The following is a 21,194-nucleotide window of genomic DNA, read 5'->3' as shown; positions in this document are numbered from 1 at the left end:
GAATCAGAACCACAGAATGGTTTGGGTTGGAAGGGACCTTAAAATCATCTTGTTCCGACCCCCTACCATGGGAATCTTTGGATGTTATTTAAGATTCCCAGAAAGAATAAGTTACCACAAAATTACATTTTGCATTGTGCTACTTTGAGACTATACTGCACATGGACCAATACAATGTGCCAAAGGGGTGTTTGACATAACTGTTTTAAGTCTTTAGTTGACAGAATTAAGACTGAGTTCCTACATCTGCTGAACTGTTGTAAATTCAGAGTAATTCAATTAAATGGATTCAGAGCTCTAATATTGTATTTTGCAACTGTGTCTGATGCATGCCTTCCAATTAGCACAGCACAGACCGTGGGCCGTGAATCACTTTCTGTTTGAACTCAAACTTGATTTTAAAAGTCCCCTAACACAATTTATCCATTATCTTTAATCATTGTTAGCTGATTTTAATTGACCTAAGTACTGAAAATACATGCACGTGTCACTCGGAGTGTATCAGTTGTTCTTTCTTAACTGGCCATTTACAGATTTTTACAGAGCTTTTGATTTTTAAAATCTCATTCCTTTAGCTCACTGTAATATTAGTATAATTTTACAGCTCATGGATTGTGAGCGATGGCTTCCAGGGAAGTTGAAAGTCACACACTAATCTAATTGAGCATAGTCCCATGCACTGTAATTTGGTTCAGACAGCCAGTGAAAGAGGAAGAGAATGAATCCATACTGCAACTGTCGTTTTCCTTTACCTATATGGGTTTGCTGGGGGACAAGGAGGCAGCTTTTGCCTCCAATGCAGACTTCCTGGATGGCTAAAAAATCCTCTAAATTTTTATTCAAAAGTCCTTAGCAAAACACGCAAAAAAACCAGCTTGGCTTTTGCTGTCTCTTATTCTGAAGCAACACTTTGCTGACACAAGTCCATCTGGAGTTCATACTCAGCATGATTTAACATATGGGCTTTTTCCCCTCAGGGCAGAAATGAAAGATGAGTGAAAAATGTCTCATTTTCACAACTGAGCGTAGAGAGGGTGTTGCAGAGGTAAGAGTAGTAATTTCTGCCAGTTCGTGGAAATCAAAGACCCAAAATTGAGGCAGGCACTGCCTGGCCAGTGGGAGCTGGAAGTTTTCTGTCTTAGCATATCTCCTGGAAAATGGTGCATGTAGAGAGGCTGGGGACAGTCATCCCAGTGGGGAGTGGTAAGGGACATCCTTAGGTCACTGCTTTTATCCAGTGTGCATGTGCAGCCAGCACAAGACTGAGCTGTGCCTCTGGCAGTAAGTTTGGGGTGACTGCAAGTATAGGAAGTAGGGGTTTTTTCCATTTTAAGCAGCTTCTGGATTTGACACACTGCTTTCCACAGATCTGCAGACTTTGTTATTGTACACAGAGCTATAAAGTTTGGTTTACGTTGAAAGCACGTAATAGGTGATAAACTGATTTAAGTCTTTCTCAAGGTCTTATTGAAATCAGTGTCCTTGCCTGTAACTGGGTAGCATCAAGGCCCCATGTAAAGAAGTTCAGGTTTTTATGCTGCTTTTCAGCAGAAACACAGAAATATTGTTCCCAATGTACGAAGCCACCAGCAAACCACTTAAAACTGAAGTGGATGTTTTAGATCTGAATTTGGATTAACTCTCCTCTCTGGGTAATATCACAGAATCACACAATCGTTAAGGTTGTAAAAGACCTTTGAGATCATCAAGTTCCAACTGTCAACCCAGCAGCACCACAATGTCCTCAAGTGCCACATCCACACACTTTTTTAACGCTTCCAGGGATGGTGACTCCCCCACTTCCCTGCACAGCTTGTTCCACTGCTGTGAAGAGATTTTTCCCAGTATCCAATCTAAACCTCCCCTGGCAGCCTGAGGCCATTTCCTCTCATCCTGGCCCTTGTTCCCTGGGAGCAGAGCCTGACCCCCACCTGGCCACAGCCTCCTGTCAGGGAGGTGTAGAGAGTGAGAAGGTTCCCCCTGAGCCTCCTTTTCTCCAGGCTGAACCCTGCCAGCTCCTCACAAGACTTGTGCTCCAGACCTTTTCCCAGCTCCATTCCTTTCTCTGGACTCACTCTAGCAGCTCAGCGTCCTTCTCGCAGTGAGAATCACAAGGTATTGCCTTGTCTTGGCTATTTTGCCTGGAATTTCAGGAACATACAGTACCAACATTATCAATTATAGCCACAGTTTCCATATTTATAAATGGCTGTGTCACATTTGAGACAGAAGTCTCATTAAACACATTGTTCATACCTCAGTTGAAAATGCAGACTGTTAATAGAGCTCCCAGATTTTTTATTTCTTTGTGTAGGTGTTTGCACTTCCCTGGGAAAGCAGGGATGTGAAATATTGTGCCATTATTGCAAGGGGCTGGCAAAGCGACACAGTTGGCTCCAGGAGATGGCACTGTGTCCTCTGGGCTAAGAATTATACCCACAGCTCCGAAATGTACATCCAGAACCAGTAAAATTCTGAGGGGTTTTTGCTCTTTCTTGTTATGAAACACACATTTCACTGTAGACATAAATTCATCTTCAGCTGTCCCAAATACGGCATTTCATCACTTTTTTTTTTTTTTTTGCAAATAATTGATACATAAATGCAGATGGATATTTTACCACTATCTGTGCAGTGCCTTGTATTTTCCTCTTACTGTCACAGCACTTCTCTGCAATCCAGAGAGTGGCTTTAGAGCCACTGGGAGCACAGGAGAAACAGCAGGATGAGCATATTAAGCATAAAATGCTGAGGTTGTGTAACAGTTCAGGGTTCTCAGCTAGTTTCAGAATTAGGTTCCAGTGCATTTCAAGTGTAACTTAATGACAGGTAAATGTCTCTGAAAAACACAACCCCCAAGCATATTAAAAGCCGATTTCAATAACAAATTGCAACTAAGGGAGGGGGGGAGCCCTCCCGAAACGGCTCTGGCTTTATTGTTCAACTGGGAAGGAGGCGCTTTCTCACTGAACTTTCTGCGTGGCATCTAAAAGTAAAAAACCCGATACCAAAAAAAAAAAAGGGCGGTTTTATTTGTGCTGCAAAATGTGCTGGCTGATAACGAAAGGGCTGACCAGAAGGGAAATGGGTGAGGCCTCCACATCCTGTGCTGTGTCCGCACCGAGCGCACGCTTGTCCTTTCCTTTGTACCGGGGGCGGCTGCGAGCCCGGGGCTCACGGGGTGCGAACGCTTCGCAAGGTGCCTGGTCACACGCAGGGCAATAAACTTCCAAAACCCGGCAGCTCCTCGCGGAAGAATAAACCAAAATCGCGGTTTCTCCGTGCTCGGCGCTGCCCGTTCCCCCTCCCGGGAGGCTCCGGCGGGCGCAGCGCGGAGCCCCCGCGGCCCGGCCCGCTGAGGCCCGCCCGGTCCCCCCCCTCCTTCGCTCCCTCCCTCTCTCCTCCCTCCGTCCTTACCTGCCGCCCCGCTATGTCAGCCCAGCCCGCCGGTGGCCGCGCCAGATACCGCCCCGCCGCGTGACCACCGCCCGCCCGCGGCTTGCGCGGGGGACCGCGGCCGCCCGTCCTCCGCTGCCCCCCCCGTGCCCCCGCCCGAGGCGCAGCGGTAGCGGGAGAGGGAACGTTATAAAAAGCCTTTGTCTCGGGACTCGGCATCGCATCTCTCTCCTGCCGCCCGACGTGCTGCCGGCGGGGGCGAGAGCCACATTTTCGGCTCGTTTGTTCTTTTCGCCGCCCCAGGCATGTCTTGACACAGCCGCGAGAGAGCCCGGCGTTTCCGTGCACTTCCGACGGATGTCTTCGGCTGGGGCGAGAGCGGTGGGGGTTTGAGACTTGGTAGCGTATCTGGGTGCGAGCGTCCGTGAGATTCCCATGATCGCGGTGTGAAGGAGGAAGGACGGGAAGAAAGAAGCGGTTGTGTTGGTTTCTCTTCTTGCTGGGTCAGCCTTCCTGGATGGTTGCACTACTGTCTTGTGGACACACTGTCAAGCGCGCACAGAGAAAGAGGCTTGATTATTTCCCCCCGTGTTTGGTTTTCGTCGTGATCTCTGTGCAGAAATCCGCACTTTTCTCCCAGTTCGCCGGTCCGCACTGAGCAGCAGGAATATGCTCATGAAGGAGTACCGGATCTGCATGCCTCTGACAGTTGAAGAGGTAAGATCCGCGCTCGTACCGGAGACGCTGTTCCTTACCCAGGGTTTTCTCTTGCCAGGCGACTTGAGGTTGTATTTGTTTTACTGAATATTTCTTCTTCGTGTAATGAACTTAGTCGGAGATGATTGGTTAGAGAGGAATGTTTTTATTGGAAAATAAAGGAATCCTGCAGGAACGAAGGTAACTTAAGTGTATCAAAAGCACTGTGTCGTCAAAATATTGGTTATAAAGGTTTTCCAACTAGACTTTTCAGAGGAATCTCATGCCTGTTTGCAAGGGAATGCTTTTGTGCTGAAATTTCTATCTGATAAAGCGTTTGTCCAAAACCCAGTTTCTAAATGTATTTCACCTTTGCTTAAAATACCCTCGTAGCTGAACATGGCCTGACACTCCCTCCAGAACAGGTAGGGAAAAGAGGCGATCATTTATTAGTAAAACTTTGTTGTCATTTAAAGAAACGACTGAAAGTCAAACTGTTCTTTGTCGGGTGCTCTCAACTCCGTGTTAGGAACACTGGTTTTATTTGTGTGCGGACAGTTTTCAGTAGGACCGTGACACCCCCACGGAGCACACGTGCTCTGGAGTTACTTGTGAAGTGTTTGCGGGTGCAGTAATTACCTAAAGGCCTGATGGAATACGAAACAGAGACGCTGGTTTATGGTTCGGTGCCCTGCAAGTGTGAAAAGACCCTGTTTTATGGAGCCACTTGTGGCGCGGCCGGGGCTGAGCCCGCGCTGGGCGCGGATCTTGCGCTTGAGCTGCGCCCAAAGTTCCGCCTGTGCCCCCGCGGCGCCGCCAGGGGGCGCCCTGGCCCAGGGTCCCTCAGGAGGGGCTTAATTCGCTAATTAATGGATAATTAACTCGCTAATTGAGTTACACGTTCGTTCTTTGAGTCCGTCCAGGACGATGTTGTGCTGCACAGTTTTATTTTCTGCGATATACGCGTGGAGGAGTCTTCAGGAGTACGGCGGGGTGGTCATTTCAATGGTCTTTTTGTCCGCATCTTCAGTTCTGGCAAATTAAACAGTTTTCTGAAACTGAGGATTGGAACTGCCAAATATTTACTTCGGGCTGCTCAGGAAATTCCTTCTGCAGGGAGCAGGACCCAAAGCCACCACATACATATAGTTAAACAGGTATAGGTTTAATTCTAGCCCTTTTCCATCCAAGTTATATCGTATCGTGGCATTAATCTTTTGCATATTCTATTATGCAAATATAGAATATTTTGCATTATTCTATTATGCATATTGGATGGCATTATTCTTTTAATACATAATTTTCTTTGTTTATTGCATTACCCTACTGTAGACAACATTTTATCCAAGCCAGTTCCTGATGCCCTCAGACTACTACACTTAGTTAATGACAGTTCACTACATCATCAGAAGGGAGCAGATCTAATTTATTTTGAAACATTGTTATTAAACAAGACTTCCAGACGCAGAAAAGTTCAAAAATCTCCCAAAACAGGAATGGTCGATTCATGATGAGGCAGAAGAAAATGTTGGATGTCATTTTTTTTCTCTAGAATGTTATCAGAATTAGTACAGATACACTATCTTGTAGTTTCTCTTATGTTGAATCATCCATTATTTAATCCAAGTGCTGCAGCTGAGATGCCTTAATGAGGAACCTAGAACATGTCTGATATTTAGCATCAATTTAATTACTAATTATAAAATGAACTAGGACAAAATTGTAAAATTAGCAGATATCTTATTTTGGTTACAGTATTTACATACTAAAAAAGTCCCACACTGTGTTTCTCGTAGTGGTTCATCCTTGTGACATTCCCTACAGTCTTATGAAGTGGTGTTATCCTACTTTTATACCCTCAGTTGCACATTAACTGCCAACAACGTGTGATGGTTTTTGCCACAAGGTGATGGGGTGGTTCAGTCATCAGGAGAACATCCTGGGGAGATGCTCACCCTTCAAATACCAGGAGCACTTTGGTTCTGAGAGGCCCAAACTGCCTCCTGCAAGGTGCAAAGTCACTCTGAACCTCGGTGGGCTTTGAGGGAAAGGCAGTTTCCAAAGGATATCCAGTTTCCCATGGGGCTGGGATGTTGGGCCCTGGTCTGCAGTGGCACTTGGGATCCTGACTCACATGGACACTGCTGGCACTTAAGCATCCAAGAAGGGTTTTTGAGGTTCTGTGTTTCAACAGGTATGGGAAAAATGCAGTTCTTATGCAACAGCCTGGCTCCCCCTTTTGTGCTGTTTTTCTTACTTAGGCTTTACAACGCTGCTTTTCCATGGTTGATGCTCTGGCTTTTGGCCTGTGCACTTTAGACATAAATCCAAAAGTATTTCCTTGAGCAGTTTTCCTTTTTTAGCACTGCCCTGCCAGTTACCCGTCCACAGAAGTCTCACAGCGTGAATGAGAAAGAACTGTGTCTTTAGGCTGTGGTGGTGTGTTGTCACCAACACCACAGTGGTTCCCATGTCATTCCTGGGAGGATAATCTGGCACAGGGAGCAAAATGGAGTGTTAAGTCTGCCAGCCAAGCACCTGTACCTGATCTTCTGCAGTCGGGTTTTGTGTGTAATGTGAAAAAATGTGCTGTAAAATGTTGTGTAATGTCCAGGCAAGTCATTACCTTGTGTGTAAATTCCTATGCATGCAGCAGGGAGCAGTTAGTGCTGCTCTGGATGACTATTATGACCTAAATTTATCTCTAGAGAAAAGAACTGCTACATCAGTGTAACAGCAGCGCTGTCTCCAGGTTGGAAGAGTTTCTGGCATTGTTGTGGGTAGGAAAGCCTCCATTAGCTACTGTGGATCCTGTTCCTGAGTCGTGCTTTCCTTGATGCCCTTATTAGATAAGATACCCAAATATTTATGGGAGTTTTGTTTACCTACCTGTCAGTTTGAAGGCCAAATGCTTTCTTGCAAAGAAAACATTTCCTGAGAAACGCTGTTTGCTCCAAACTGAGCTGCTCTGGTGTATTTTGAGCTTGGATAGAGGAGCTGGACATGCATCTTTGTGCCTTGGCCATAAACACCAGGAAAGACAGGTTGTTCCAAGAGTCCTTGCTGGGATGCTGTGGCACCACACTACAGTTCTTATTTAAAGCTGAGGCTAAGTCAATAAACTGAATTTTTATTGGCAGCTGTTTAGGTCTGTTACATATGTATGGTCAGAAGCTGCCTGATCAGCTTTAAAATAATTTAGGAAAGGAAATACCACGTTAATTTCTAAGCAAAGTAATAACAACTGCTGTAAGAACTTTGTAAACTAGGTCAGAATAGAGCTGTTGGTTGACAAAGCCAATATGATTGCCAATTAGAAGTCATTCTTTACCTCATTCGTGGTACTTTTGGGAGGGACCCATGCAAATTCAATCCTTTTGTTAACACCAAGATCTTAAAAATTAGGAAAAAAAGCTGTTTCTTTGCATTAATATATAAAGCAAGTAAAATCTGTTCCAGTAATTGCATAAAATATGTTACCAATCCTCATCCCAGCTGCAATTAATAAACGAGCCTGCCTCAGTTATTTTTCCCCTTGCATTTTCATGTGTTAGTTCATTCTTACAAATAGCTCGTTACATCATATGGGAGAATATTATAATAGGCTGCATTGTGGGTTTTTAAATATCATCAGTTTAAAAAGCACATTCCTAAGCAAGTGAAAAGAGCACCAAGCAATGGAAAAGAGCAGAGATGCTAAAAAATTCTCAGACATGGGTCTCATTGCAAATCACAATTCCACAATTTTTCACAGGAAAGATTACATGGCTTTGTGCTTTTGAGATGCCTTTATCTGAAAATGGAAACCAAATGTGACAGGTTAGCATGGTACTGAACTCTTGGGGGAGAGGCAAAGTCCAGGGAAGTTCCTGATTTGTGTGGAAAGCGATTCTTCTATTATGGAAGAGGCCAAAAGACATTTTTGCTGGATCCTATTGAAAATGGAGTTGTTACTGCTGTAAAATGCTGTGAAAGATGTGAAGCTGGGCTGTGTATATTTGAAAGCTAAACATCAAATAAACTACAGGAATCACAGGGTTTTTTCCTCGGAAACAGGGATGCCCATTAACATTTCTGTTAGTTCTGAACTCTACGAGCACGGCCAATCCCTGAATTCCTAACAGGTTTTCCTTTGCTTTGTTTCTTTATTTCAACCAAGATTATCTCTGCTGAGCCTGGTGGAATTGCTCCCACCCTGTGCTTTAAATAAAAGCCAGGTTGGATCTGTGGGGAGCTCTGCCTGCATGAGGTGTGGAGGAACAGCTGTATTGTCATGAATACAAACAAGCAGAGACCTGCAAAATGTCCATAAATGGAGATCGTGGTTTTTCAACAAAAAGTCCTCTCAGCATTCCCAAATTCTGGGTTTAGAAGTGTTATCCTTGCCCCTTTATAAAAATACCCATCGTTTAGCTCTTGTTTCAAACATTATGAATTCTCCCAGTGTGGATTATTTACGTAAAATTATTTCAACAACATCTGTGTAAACAGTGTTTGTATTCTCTGAATCTTGGGTACATTTCTTCTTTAAAAGGTTTCATAGTCTTCTGTTTTGTGCACAGAGGGTACTTGTTATAACATGTTTTATTCAGACAGATTTCAAGCTCATTGAAAGCATTTGAGAAGGTGGTGTTATGCCCTGAGAGTCAGCAGGTGTTATGATATTTAGACATAACTATGTGTCTGTAGTACAACAAAGCCTTTAGTAGAGTATAAAGTGTAAAAAAATTTTTTTTCATAAGTACAGTGATCTACTGCAGGACAAACTACACCAACTTGTCCTGCAGTTAATACAGATAGAATAAATAATGATCAACTGTGTGTGCTGCTTTCGTTTCCCAGCTGTAGCCACAGAACATGTTTTCAGAAGTACCTTAATGTATGAAACATTTGTAAAAGCAGTATGTTGGTTGTAAGCAAGAGGACTAGAAGCAAACAGGAGGTGAAGTCAAGTTTTCAAATGTAATTCAGTTTATTGCTTGTAAATGAAATAATAGTTGCACCCGGTAATGACGAAAAAGTTTCTCTGGCAGTTTGGAGCTGAGGTTGTCCTGCAAAAATGGAGTCTTGCTGTGCAATTTTAATTGAAACTATCAACAGCTATAATGCATCTTGCACCAATTCCTTTACAAGGCACTAAACTGCTGTGAGACATAAAGGACCTTTTGCAGTAGTTAATCATTGTGTCTGGATGGGCCTTAGAGAACATCAGCCATACCTGCCTTCTGCATTCAGCACCCCAGGGGCACTGCCACGTTTGTCTGAGGGGTATTCAGAGTTAATTATTGATCTAGGAAGCCTCTTTACACCATTATGAACATCTTTTTACCCTTCAAAAGAAATCCTTGTGTAAGTCTCTTGTTAGCAAAGGGATCTGGCCTTTGGTGGGTGGTCATGTCTGCTCACATCACAGGGCCTTGGCTCACACAGGGTGACCTCACATTGACCTGAGAGCTTCTGGCCTGGGGAGAGTCACTGTGACAGGGAAAACAGGTGAGGGAAAGCACCACAAGTTAACTATTATACCCAAAAATCACCTATTACGTTTTCTTTTGATGCACTGTCTAGCTGTGAGAATGAGTGGATGAAAAGTGAGAGCTGTGTTTTACCCTGGGGAAAAATAAACCCCTTTTTTAGCTTGGCCTTCCCGTGCTAGGTGTGGTCAGCTCCAAAGCACAGCAATGCAGAGCACGTGTCAAATCTTTACTGAGCCCCACTGCAAAGAGAAGACCAAAAATACCCAATTTTCTCCCTTACTCCTGTTTGCACTTTTCAATAAAACCCTGTGAAGGGAACAAGACAACCTTTGCTCTCCAAGTTTCAGTGTAAATCATTAAAAAAATCTGGCAGTGGAAAGGATTAGATATTACCCAAGGAACACCAGGCTCTGACATACATCTCTCTTTATCTCCCTTGCTCTGTCTCTCCCTGTCAACACTTGTTTTCCCCAAGGTATATATATATATATATATATAGCAAATAATACCACACAGTTGATTTGAGGACTTTTTTAGCAAAATGCAGGGCCCAGTTTTGCATTTCCCATAAAAGAAAATGCAGCTTGTCAATGTTTTAGGACATTTTTGAGCTAAGGCACTCTACAGAGCTTTGATGCCATCAAGGACTCCTTGAGCTCTCTTTGTCTTTGAAGCATAATGCAGGCTTGGAAAGAAAAGAACTGGGAAAGAAACACACGGAATGTCAATACTGGCTTTTAAAACTCAGCGCTTTAATTATTTCTTTGGTATTTTGGGATGAACTTTGACTTGCTGAGAACATGAGGTTCTCCTAAGAGTTGATGTGGAAGCTGAGTGATCAGCTCTTTAGAAATTGAGACCACTTCTGTTTATGTACCTAATAATGAATGTAGATGTCTGTATTGGCAGCTTGAAGTTTGATAGCTCTGATATGTCAAATACATTTTCCCTTAGTCCAGTCTGTTTAATTTCTTCATCTGTCTTCTTTTAAGGTTAGAAATAATATAGTTATATCTATTTTTATGTGATTTTTGCCTGACTGCCAAAAAAATTTAGGTGATTTATGGCCCTTAAAGTCTATAAAGCCCTTTAGATTAGAGGAAGAGAAAGATTTTTGTAATAACTAGGAAAGATTACAAATTATATTTTCCTTTATGAGTATTCATTTTATTCTGATAGACATTTGTATTGTTAAAATCTATTAGAGATCCTGTTCTTGGGTACAAAAGGCTGCCTAGTCAGATAATGGAAAACCCATAGTATATAACAATGATTCATTCACTGTATCCTTCTTTGTGAGTGGTGAGCTGACAAATATGTTCCCCAGGCTGTCCTTACAGAGCTGAGGCAGTTGTGGATGCTAAAATCCATGCAGGCTTTCCATCTTACTGTCCAGCCTACCATAGAGGCAACCATTAGACACTCTAAGGATGGAGATAAATGGTACACACATGAAACCCCTTGAAATAGTCATTGTGGGCGAGGAGTAACCCTTTGTGTCCTTACTCATGGAAAACTTGCTTGTAATTTAAATAGATATTTCTTTCAAATAGTTATAATTTTCCTTATATTCTGTTCTTTACCTTCTTTGGTTCCTAGAGCATCTCTCGTGACCAGCAGTATATTTTGTAGGATTTTCTACCAAAATAAAGCCAATAGTGACATTTCATGCAGATTTGCTCTGAGAGCCCTCCAGTGCAGCCTGAAGAGCTCTGTGTGGGCATATTGTGCACATATTCAAGTGTAATTATTGATGTCTGCAGGCATCTAGAAAGCAAGGAAAGGTGCTCCCCAGGATTATTGACTGTGTTTAAAAAGGAGCTAAGAAAAGGTAATATAGATTTCAAGTTGTGTTAACAGATGGGTTTGCAGTCTGTAGGTGGTGGAAACCAGACTTGAACTTCACCTGTGTTTATATATAATGCTTTTAGTCTAGTCTTAATCTTGTTTATCTCCTTCTCAGTCCACCATTTCTTCCCAATTTTGGCTGTAAGTGATCAGCCAATTTTGAGTGCTTGGATATGTATCAAAATACCATTTTTATAAAGCATAACGCAGGGTGCTAAATTGCAGGAATGACATTTTAATGGCTCTTCTTGGCAAAAAAAAAATATGCATCTTCCATCTTTTTTCTTTGTTTGTGGTCAGAAAACGCTGAGGCGGTTTTGGGCTCCGTTAGTTTTGTACTTTTGCAGTTCCAAAGCTGGTTTTGCACACTCTGAGCTCTGGCACATCCTGAGCTTGGGCACGTCCTTAATTTAAAGCACGAGGAGTCATGTGAGTCACACACATGAACGTTTGGGGATGAACCAGTCTCTTCCTGGATTTAGGAAAAGACTGGTTCATCTGCTCTCCAGAAAAACCATGGTCTTTATTTAGGAGTTTTTACGTGTCTGTTCTAAGATTAGTCTTGCCCAAGTGATTTAGGAATACTTAAGCTCTGTGGGAATTGTTTTCTGTGGGCATGCTGAGTATGCCTTATTTTCCATTTCATCACACTAAATGTCATCTTGGGTTTAATGTGTTCACCAATTAATGACTATGTTCAGGGTTTCTTTCAGTAAAAATATTATTACAATGCATGACAAAGTAATTGTGTGATAATGACACTCCAGTGTGACACACACTGTTGCTCGATTGCTTGATTAACAATCAGTCACTGATGACAAACACAACTAATTGTTGAATATATTTTCAGCTTTTTGCTCTCATTTTCTATAAAAGCCATTAAAAGTATAAAAATAACCATTCGTGCTTGTGTCACCACGTTACTTGAAAGGTTCCCTAAATGCAGAAGTCCACTGGGAACCAAAAAATTGTGTTTACCAGTAGGATAAAGACAATGATAATTCTATTGAGAAGCATTAAGTTCTTACTCAGGCCAAGCTTGTATTAGTCCTGGTCATACAGAGATGGTTGGGCTTTTTGTGTTTTGGGGTTTTTTTTGGCTGGTTTTTCTTTGAAAGTGCAGATTAGCTGACCTTTAAATAATATTTCCATTTAATAACGTAATTGTACAATGACTGCAATAAGCCAAATGAAACACCTGAACTTTACACATAATTACACTCTTAAGTAGCCTGCCTGCTTCTGTTGTTACATAGGCTTGATATAAAATTGATATAAGTCTTCTTTCAGTGGATCAGTTTTTATTTTGCTTCTCTCTGTGTGAAAGGAAAATCATTCAGTGAAATTTCCATCGTAGTGATACCAATGAGTTCTGTCACTGGTGCTAAAGAGGCCAAGATTTCACCAAATATGTGTCATAAAACACAGCATATTTATAGAACAGAAATGTTGGGAATTTAAATTCCAATCCAGTTGCATGGTGCAAATCTGAAATAATTCCCCTGCTCTCAGGAGATCCATTGCAGATTTCTCTCAGTCTGAACAAAAGTTGACTTTAACCAATGGCCATAAACTAAAAGAAAATATACATTTCTGGAATCTGTCGTTCCACGTGGAATGAAGTTATTGCTGTCCTCATCCCCCAGACTTGTCAGTCACCTCTCTGCTGTCAGTTTTCAGTCCTGGCTTTATAGGGGCTTTGATTCCCTTTCCCTTCTCCCACGGTGGAGTCCTTGGTCATGCTCCCCAGGAAGGAGCCTCTCCAGGCCCAGCAGGCATGTGGCCAGCTGGCAAAAAGCTGCTGCTCTTGCTGGGCCTGGGGCTTGCAGGGAATAAGGAACTGCACAGCAGAGCAGAACAATTGATAATTCAGCTCCCTCTCGAGTGCTCAGCTCGGGCTTGAATCCCTGTATTCCCTCAGTTACCATGGATCTTTCTCCCAGGCTGAAGCTGAAGAGAGCACCGAGTTCTGAAATCTCTCCAGTGTCTTCCAAGGTTGCTGAGTTTATTTGCATTTCCAAATTGTTTGCTACTCAGTGAAGCCCAGGTTTTTTTGCTTTCTTTTTTTTCTTTTTTTGCTTTTTTTCTTTCCCCCCCTCCTCTCAGGGATGATTCAGTATAAAAACATGTTTGTGTATATTGAGGGGACCCTGTTATACATTTAGGATATGTTGGTGTGTTTTTTTCCATATTAACTTCAGTGGAAACAGAATAAAGCCTACAATGGGGACTTTTTTTTTGTTCATTTGTTCTCTGGTGTTTTGCTATACTTATTTTCTCCAGTGTCTCTGCTTTCTTTCATGTCTGAACTTGAACTCTCCTAGAGTCAAGTGATGGTGAACTTCTAAATGTGTTCTGAGGGGGTTTGAGATGAGGCAAACAGCCTTTGAGTGGAAATGTTATGTCATAGTAACAAATGCCTATGGATTAGTTAGTTTATTTCCAGGACTTCATGGGCTATACATTGCTATTTATAATTTAACTTTCTCAAGCAGCCACGACTGTGTTTATGTTGCCATGGTGTTCCTTGCCATACTTGAGGGTGGATAGTAAATGCTATAATTGAAAATAGATACTCCCACTGAATTAAGGGTAACAGGTGGTTATGTTTTTATTTAATCATGCTGAAAGCATATTACAAGTTAAATGTGGATACCTCTACCCCTGCCTCTCTGCCAAGACATTTTCAGACATGCCAGTTTGTCTTCAGTGGCCAGGACTGGAGTAAACAACGTGAGTGATTTGCCTTGTGACAGGCCAAGGAATGTCAGTGGCAATCAAGGAGCATCCTCCACTTCAGGCTTCAGGAAGCAAATGTTCTCATCCAGGAGAAAAGGAGCTGCTCTGATGTGTGTGGGGAGCTCTGTATCCTTCTGGGGACCACAGTCTGGGCAAAGCCCTAATTCCTTATGAGCATCTGAGCAACAGCAATTACTGTTTCCTTGTGTTTCCTCATGTTAGCCCTCTAACCTCATCTCACCTCTTCATTTCCTTCAGTTTTCCACTGAAGTTTTCCAGTTTTTCCATGTGGGCACATCCTCCTAGCAAAACTATTCAAAGCATCCCCCTCTCACAACCATAAGAAATAGTTTTTGATTAAGTTTTGTCAACTCCCATAACCAGTTAAATATTATCTCTATAAAACATGAATCATATAATACATAAATATATGTATATATTTTTTCCATTTTTCGGAGTAGAAGGACAGAAACATATGGATATTATCCTAGATTCTCATTAATATTTAGGTGGTGGGGGGGAAAGTGTTGTAGATTTTTTCTCTCAAAGATATTCTAAAATGTGAAAATGAAATAACTCAAAAATAGCAAGATTGTCTCGCACTCTCTATATACTGCAAAAAGTAAAGATGCCCAGGAGGATTAAGTAACCAGGTGCAAACACTTCAGCCAGGATGGTGTGGTTACTGTCAGAGGCATTTGTAAAATCCATGTTCATAGAACCAGAGCAAAGGTACCTCCTTGGTGCAGTTGTGTGAGCAGTGAAGGGCAGAGAGGAGCCCGTTGCCTGAGTTCTGCACAGCAGTCTCCTGGGGAGGATTTCTGGACCTTTTTTAGAAGCAGCTGTCAGACTTTGGTCTTTATTAAGCTTGTATCAACCAAAGCCTAATATTGGGTCCTCCAATTTTTCCTATAGCTATGGGATGTCAGATGAATTCTCAGCAGCAGGAGATGTTGTGTGCACACACAGAGTTTTCTCTTGAACTCTGTTCGAGGTTGTTCCTCAGTTTTCCTTTCACATTTTGCCATTTTGTAAAGCAAAGCCAAACTAAACAGTGGTTCACAGATGGTAGGATTTGTCATATTTTAGTTTTAAGCTGGTTTACATTGGCTGGAAAGGTTCATGCTATTGAAACCAATATCACTTCCTTTGTACACAAGACCAAGAGAGCCGGAGTTTGCATCTTAAAGCTTTGCATTTAGGTCCTTAAGGCCTTTTCCAAGCTTCTGGCAATTGCATTCCTTTCCACAGGTTGTTCTGTTTAATATCTTTGTTTGCAGGCCTTTTCCACAGTTTTGGAAGTTAGACTTGCAAATTAAGTGAGCTGCTTTGGCTCTCTAGGCTTATGTTATAGGTAGCACTTGATTGAGTTTATTGTTACAGAAAGGCTGAGGACATTCCCTGGGGCCACTACCAAACTTCCATGTCAGAGTAAGTGTGCAGGAAAGCATTAGGCTTTGAAGTATTCATGCATATTTAATGGTGAGGGAAGAACTCAGCATTGCAGCCAATCTGAACCTTTTACAAGAACAATGAGTTATGGAAAAAAAATTGAGTTTGCAAGACGGTTTTGATCAAATGAATTAAAAAATGCATTGCTGAAGGTGATTGATGTAGATTAATACATCCCATGTCATAAATTCACCCATCCAATGGAAATTCCCTCTCCAACTTGGGGTTTGGATGGCCTTGCTGAGATATCCCTGCTCAGCCTGGGCTTTTTGGAGGGGTAGGATCTCTGCTTCATTTCAGTGCTGTTCCAAGTCTGAAAGTCCCAGAGCCCTTGTGTGAACCTGTGGTGTCCTGGAGCTGCCTAAATCTCCTCTAAAGTAGACCATTGACCTGGGAAATAACTAACTGGCCTTTCTAACCAGTGCAGCCCATGTGGGTACAAGAGTGAGAGTCTTGAGTCGGGCTGCTGGTCTAGCAAAGTCTTCATCAATCCCAAACCAGTCTTGCTGTTTGGGAGAGATTTGCCATTGTGCTCTCCCAGGCTTCGTTTTGTTGAGTTTATATCGGGTTATTCCACACTTCTCTTAAACAGTTCTCTATGAATATTCATCCTTAACAGTCACGATTCTCTGTGTGAAATTGTAGCGTGAATTTTTGATAGGTGGTTCCTGATACTCCCCCCTCCTGCCCCGAGTATTCATTTCTCTGGTGTCTTGTTTCATAACTCCAGGTTACACTGCAGTGCAAATGCTCCTTGATTCCTGGTCTAAAATGGGATTTTTACCCATTTTGTCAGTTAAAGGTGACAATAAGGGAAAAATAAGGGAAGAAGGAACTGTACAGAAGGCATTTTTCAGGGAAAGAATTTAATGAGTAATAAGGTTGTACAGCAATAGAGAGAATTCACTTGCTCAGCCAGGTGACATTTAAAAGCATTTTCCATTTTTTAGCAACTGGAAATATAAGGAAGCCATGTAGGAAAAGAAATAGACTTGCTGATTAATGAAAGCTTTGTCATTCTTTAAATATGTTGTTGTGTAATCACTGACATAAAAATAATGACAGAGCTGTTGGGGTACATTTTTGCCTTTCTTATCTTGCAAACCCTGATTTTTCTTTTGCACTTTTGACCCTTTCCGGTCAAGAGTTTGAAAGAGAAAGGATTTTTCACTCCATCAACAGTTCAACACCCCACTGATTTATGTGTGCAAATTGTTTGTGTATGTCAGATTGAAACATATACTGTTTTGGAGGCGCAGTAAACTTTGCAAGTTGACATATAAAGTTCACCTCAGTAAATCCTACTGAAGATTTGGTCCCTTGTGTCCTTTTAGCAAATTATTGCATTGCATCTGCTTATGATATTCAAGACAGCATGGAAAGAAAAACTATATGATCAAACTTTAAAATATGTGGAGCATCAATAGTTTTTTTTTTACCATTTCCCATACCTGCACATTGATACCAACTTAAAACTATTTTCCTTATATCAAACATTTCTTCCTATTTTGCATTTATGCTGATGAGGTAAAGAGTTGCTGGCTTTGCTCCTGTTAAATCTTTAGCATCTTTTATAAGCTAAAAAAATATACAAGCTCTCCTGTGAAGCATTTCTTGACAGAAAGCAGCGTCTCAGCGTGTCTGTCTAATGAAATGCTGAGCAGGTTCCCACTGGGGAGTCTCTGTCGTGAAAATGCAAAGACCTGTGGGTGACAGAAAAGGTGACATCCTGAGCACACTCCCAACAACTTTACAAACTGACCATTCCCTGGAGGTGGGATGCACTGGGATGTGCACTGTGTTTTCACAAGGATGAGAAATAACTCTTCCAGGACGGAAGGCTCGTGTCCTGCATTCCCGAGGGACCGTGCCCTGCTCTCAGGGGAGCTCTGGTTTCCTCTCCATGCCCCTCTGAGGTGTTCTCTGCACTGTCACACTGCTCAGCCCTGTGTCCCCACTGTCCCTGTGTTCCTCAGTGGCAGCAGGACCAGCAGCTCTGTGGTCCAGCCTGACTAGCAGGAACCTGGGGCTGCTCCACTCCTCTGGGTGGTGAAGCCTCAGTTTTTCATCCCTGAATTCTTCCGAGGTGACCCCGTGGGGAATTTGGGCTAAAGAATTTTAAGCTGGTGTTCCAGGTGTTCACTGCCACTGAGGTCAAGGAGATAAAGTTACTCTGCTTTCCATCTAATCAAGAGTTGCTCTCTGAGCCTTGCAGGCTGCCAGTGATCACTGTAACTGTATCCTCTGTTCTCTCCTTTTCTCTCTTTGTACTCTCTGTAATATACGCCTCCCACTCCCTCTTTTAAATCCTTTTTGTAGGAGGTTAATTACAAAAATGTAGCTTTCCATCCTTGTTGGCTTCTAGTTATCATTTGTTCTTTTTATATATTGTTCATTGGGGATTTTTTTTTAATAAGTTGCCACAACCATTGTTAATGAGCGAGTCGGACACTTTCTCAGACCCAGCTCAGATTCCTCTGGGTTTCACTGTCCTCTCTCCAGTGTTAAAAATTATCTATTTATTTTACTTTTTTATTGCATCTTTTAAACACTGATTTGTCCATATAAGGACCTTTCTTATGGCAAATTTGTTTCTTTTAGAACATCTGGGCAATGACCTCAGCAAAATGGGGTTTTGGTATTGAATTGCTTCATATCAGCTGGGTCTGCTCTGGCTGCTTCACCTGTGACCTCTTCAGAGACAAACTAAGACATGATTTTCCTCACTAAAGCTGTGTTAACTTTCCCTCTATATTTATGAATCCAAGCTGTACTATTCACACACTTTTTTTTATTTTTCTTGAGTAATAGGAACCACCCTCATGCACTCTTTCTCTTTCTCAGTTTTCTGTTCAATACATTGAATGGATGATAGCAAATGAAAAGCATATGAAAAGCAAATCAATACAACTCCTGTCCTAGTTGGTGAAAGTATAGAATTTTAATTTCATGCCAGCACAATATATTGAATGAACTGTAAGTGCAAAGATAACAAATTTCAATTAGAGTACCAGCTAATATTTTGTTTTTACCATAACTGTCTGCTTTACTGCATTTAAGAATGAAACCTCGGTAGAAGATTTTTGATGACTATTTTTTAATTCTTATTCATTTAAATCATTGACTCTTTGGGGACTGCTGAGAACCACAGAGGTAGCAATAATGCAAACAATAAGGATTTCAGGCACTTTATTGATATGTTTGGCAAGTCATATTTGTCAGTGCTGTGCACCAGTGTTTCCATCTTACAGTAGAAGTTGTTTTGCCAAGTGCTGCTTGGCAGTATGTCATGTTCCTTGGATTCCATTTGGAGCTGAGAACTCTTCTGGTCATTTTGTCTCTGAAAGGAGTTAACATTCGCTTTCTTTTAGATCTCAGCTCTTGCAGGATGCACAGCATCCAAACTAACAGGTCCTGTTCCTTGCTTTGGCACTGCCAGGAGCAAACTCTGCTGTGCTGCTGTGTCATCCCCACCGTTCCTGCCCAGTGCACACACAGCTGTCCGTCTGGGAAAGGGAGATAAACTTCCATGGCCGTGTTTAACTTTGATTTGTTGTTACACTTTGGCTCTGACCTCCTCCCCCTGACTGTAAATCAGTAAGGGAAAAGCACACCACGTCCATGAGCTGCAGTCAAGCATTTGATATGGTTGTAATTAATTGACAGCATTCCTGGATGTGCTGGTAGGCAGGATTAATGCTCTTCCCACCTTTACATGGGAAGTCAGTGGGAATTTCTCTCCTTTTGCATTAAGAATTTAAAAATATGAACCTGAGAGGGAATTCATTGAATGAGGAGCTGTGTATGACATACAACACAGTTCTGTCCTGAGCTGCACTCTAGAACTCTGTCACTTCAGGTCAAGTGCTCTTTGTCTTCCTCTCCCACGAAGTTACTACAGGTCATTTTTGCATGTGACGTTCACATTTATGTTTTCTTTAACTCTGTGCTGTCAGAGGACCAAATTATGTTGGAAAATTCAAACTGTTTCTGAGGGACTTTTAATAAAATTGTGAAACTGATGATTTGATAAATGATGCATAATATGGACAAAATGGCACAGGAAGAAGCAAGTTTTTTGTCTGGCCAGTGGATTTCTGGGAGGGATAAGCCTGGCTTGGTAAGCCAGTACATTTTTCTGTTCTGGCACTTGTTGCTTTACTGCCTCAGCATCCTCAGCAAGTGACTTAATAGTGAAAAAAGTTCTTCATGTGTTCTCCTTTGTTCTGGAACTTCAGCAGTTTCATTGTCTGCTGTTGATACATGAAAACCTGTCCTCTTCAGCAGAAAACGTGTTTTCCTCCTCAGAAAACCTGAAGCATCCCATGACCACAAGTGCAGGAATCCTGGCAGTCTCAGTTGTGCTCCACTTCCAATTAGGAATGACATCAGTGGATGGTTGGGCCCTCTTTGTTTCGCTGCTCCTGCTCTCCTGGAGTGGCTGCAGCCCTGGGATTGCTGCAGCCCCGGGATTGCTGCAGCCCTGGGATTGCTGCAGCCCTGGGATTGCTGGAGCCCTGGGATTGCTGGAGCCCTGGGATTGCTGCAGCCCTGGGATTGCTGGCCCGTGGAAGCTTTGGCTGCCGGGAATGGGGGAAATATGCAAATAGAATAATCTTGTGAATCATCTCTGTAAGGCACTGCTGGATCTGAGGCAGAGTTACAAGCCATCAAAACATGCAAATCACGTTTGTGTGAGTGACACAGTGAGGGTGTCCCTGTGCTTAAGTAGGGCATTACTCAAAATAGTACTATTCCAGCTTTCCATGGGAAAGTACTTTCTGTTCAGTGAGATGTTTTCTTTCTCTACCTAGTCATCAAAAACACCATCAATCCCCTTTCCAGTGAGGCAAGCTTCTGTGGAATGTGACATTTGTTATTTCCCTTACCTGATAAGAGTGTAGACCTAGATTTGTTCAGAATGCAACACATACTTCTCTTTTTAATTTAATTTTTTTTTTTATGCTTGAAAAAGGGCTCATCCAGGAGAAGTTGCTCCCCCCAAAAGATGATTTTTTTTCTATATGCAGGAAAGGTAAATTCACTCTCTCTTTGGTTTTCAAGCACCTTAATGCAGGGAAGGAAATAGGTTGGTTGCAGTCATGAAATAGAGTATATGGTTAGAAATAATTCAGAGGTAACCTCCCACTAGTATTGCTCTGTTGAAAAGAAGAACATTATTATGGCACACAAGCCTCAGGTGAAATTTCATAATTGATGTATCACAGAAGTAGAATATACTGTGCATATTATAATCATGCTACCAATTTATTGAATGGGGTTTTTTATGGGATTAACAGCATAAAATTAAAATCCATATAGGCTATAAACATATTATTCACCCAGTTGCCCTCCTGGATCTTCAGGCATGATCTTCTTTTCTCTGCATGCATGGAGTTTGTGCAGGCATCAAGAATTTCACACTAATCTATGAACTGATGTCAAGCAAGATGCAGTGAACAGAGGTGATAAAACTTCCCCCCCTCGGTATCCAGCAGTGTAATTGCATCACAGATACATCACAGAATATTTGGATAGAAAGAAAAGCTTTAAAATTTCATAGAACCCAGGAAACAGTGTGACATT

The 21,194-nt window shown here is 42.1% G+C and overlaps 1 protein-coding gene across 2 annotated transcripts in view; it reads left to right on the top strand.

Moving 5' to 3' along the window:
* Positions 1-3,575: 3,575 nt before the first annotated feature.
* Positions 3,576-21,194, top strand: part of PITPNC1 (phosphatidylinositol transfer protein cytoplasmic 1) — a 76,552-nt gene continuing 58,933 nt past the window's right edge. For both annotated transcript variants that reach the window (XM_018073111.2, XM_018073113.2), the window contains exon 1: positions 3,576-4,113. In XM_018073111.2, coding sequence (XP_017928600.1) covers positions 4,066-4,113 — 48 coding nt within the window. In that variant the 5' untranslated portion in view covers positions 3,576-4,065. The remainder of the gene's footprint in view (positions 4,114-21,194) is intronic.

Source organism: Manacus vitellinus, unplaced genomic scaffold (assembly GCF_001715985.3).
Source record: "Manacus vitellinus isolate BGI_N305 unplaced genomic scaffold, ASM171598v3 scaffold_24_pilon, whole genome shotgun sequence".
NCBI lineage: Eukaryota > Metazoa > Chordata > Aves > Passeriformes > Pipridae > Manacus > Manacus vitellinus.
This window is presented reverse-complemented; position numbering and strand designations above follow the sequence as displayed.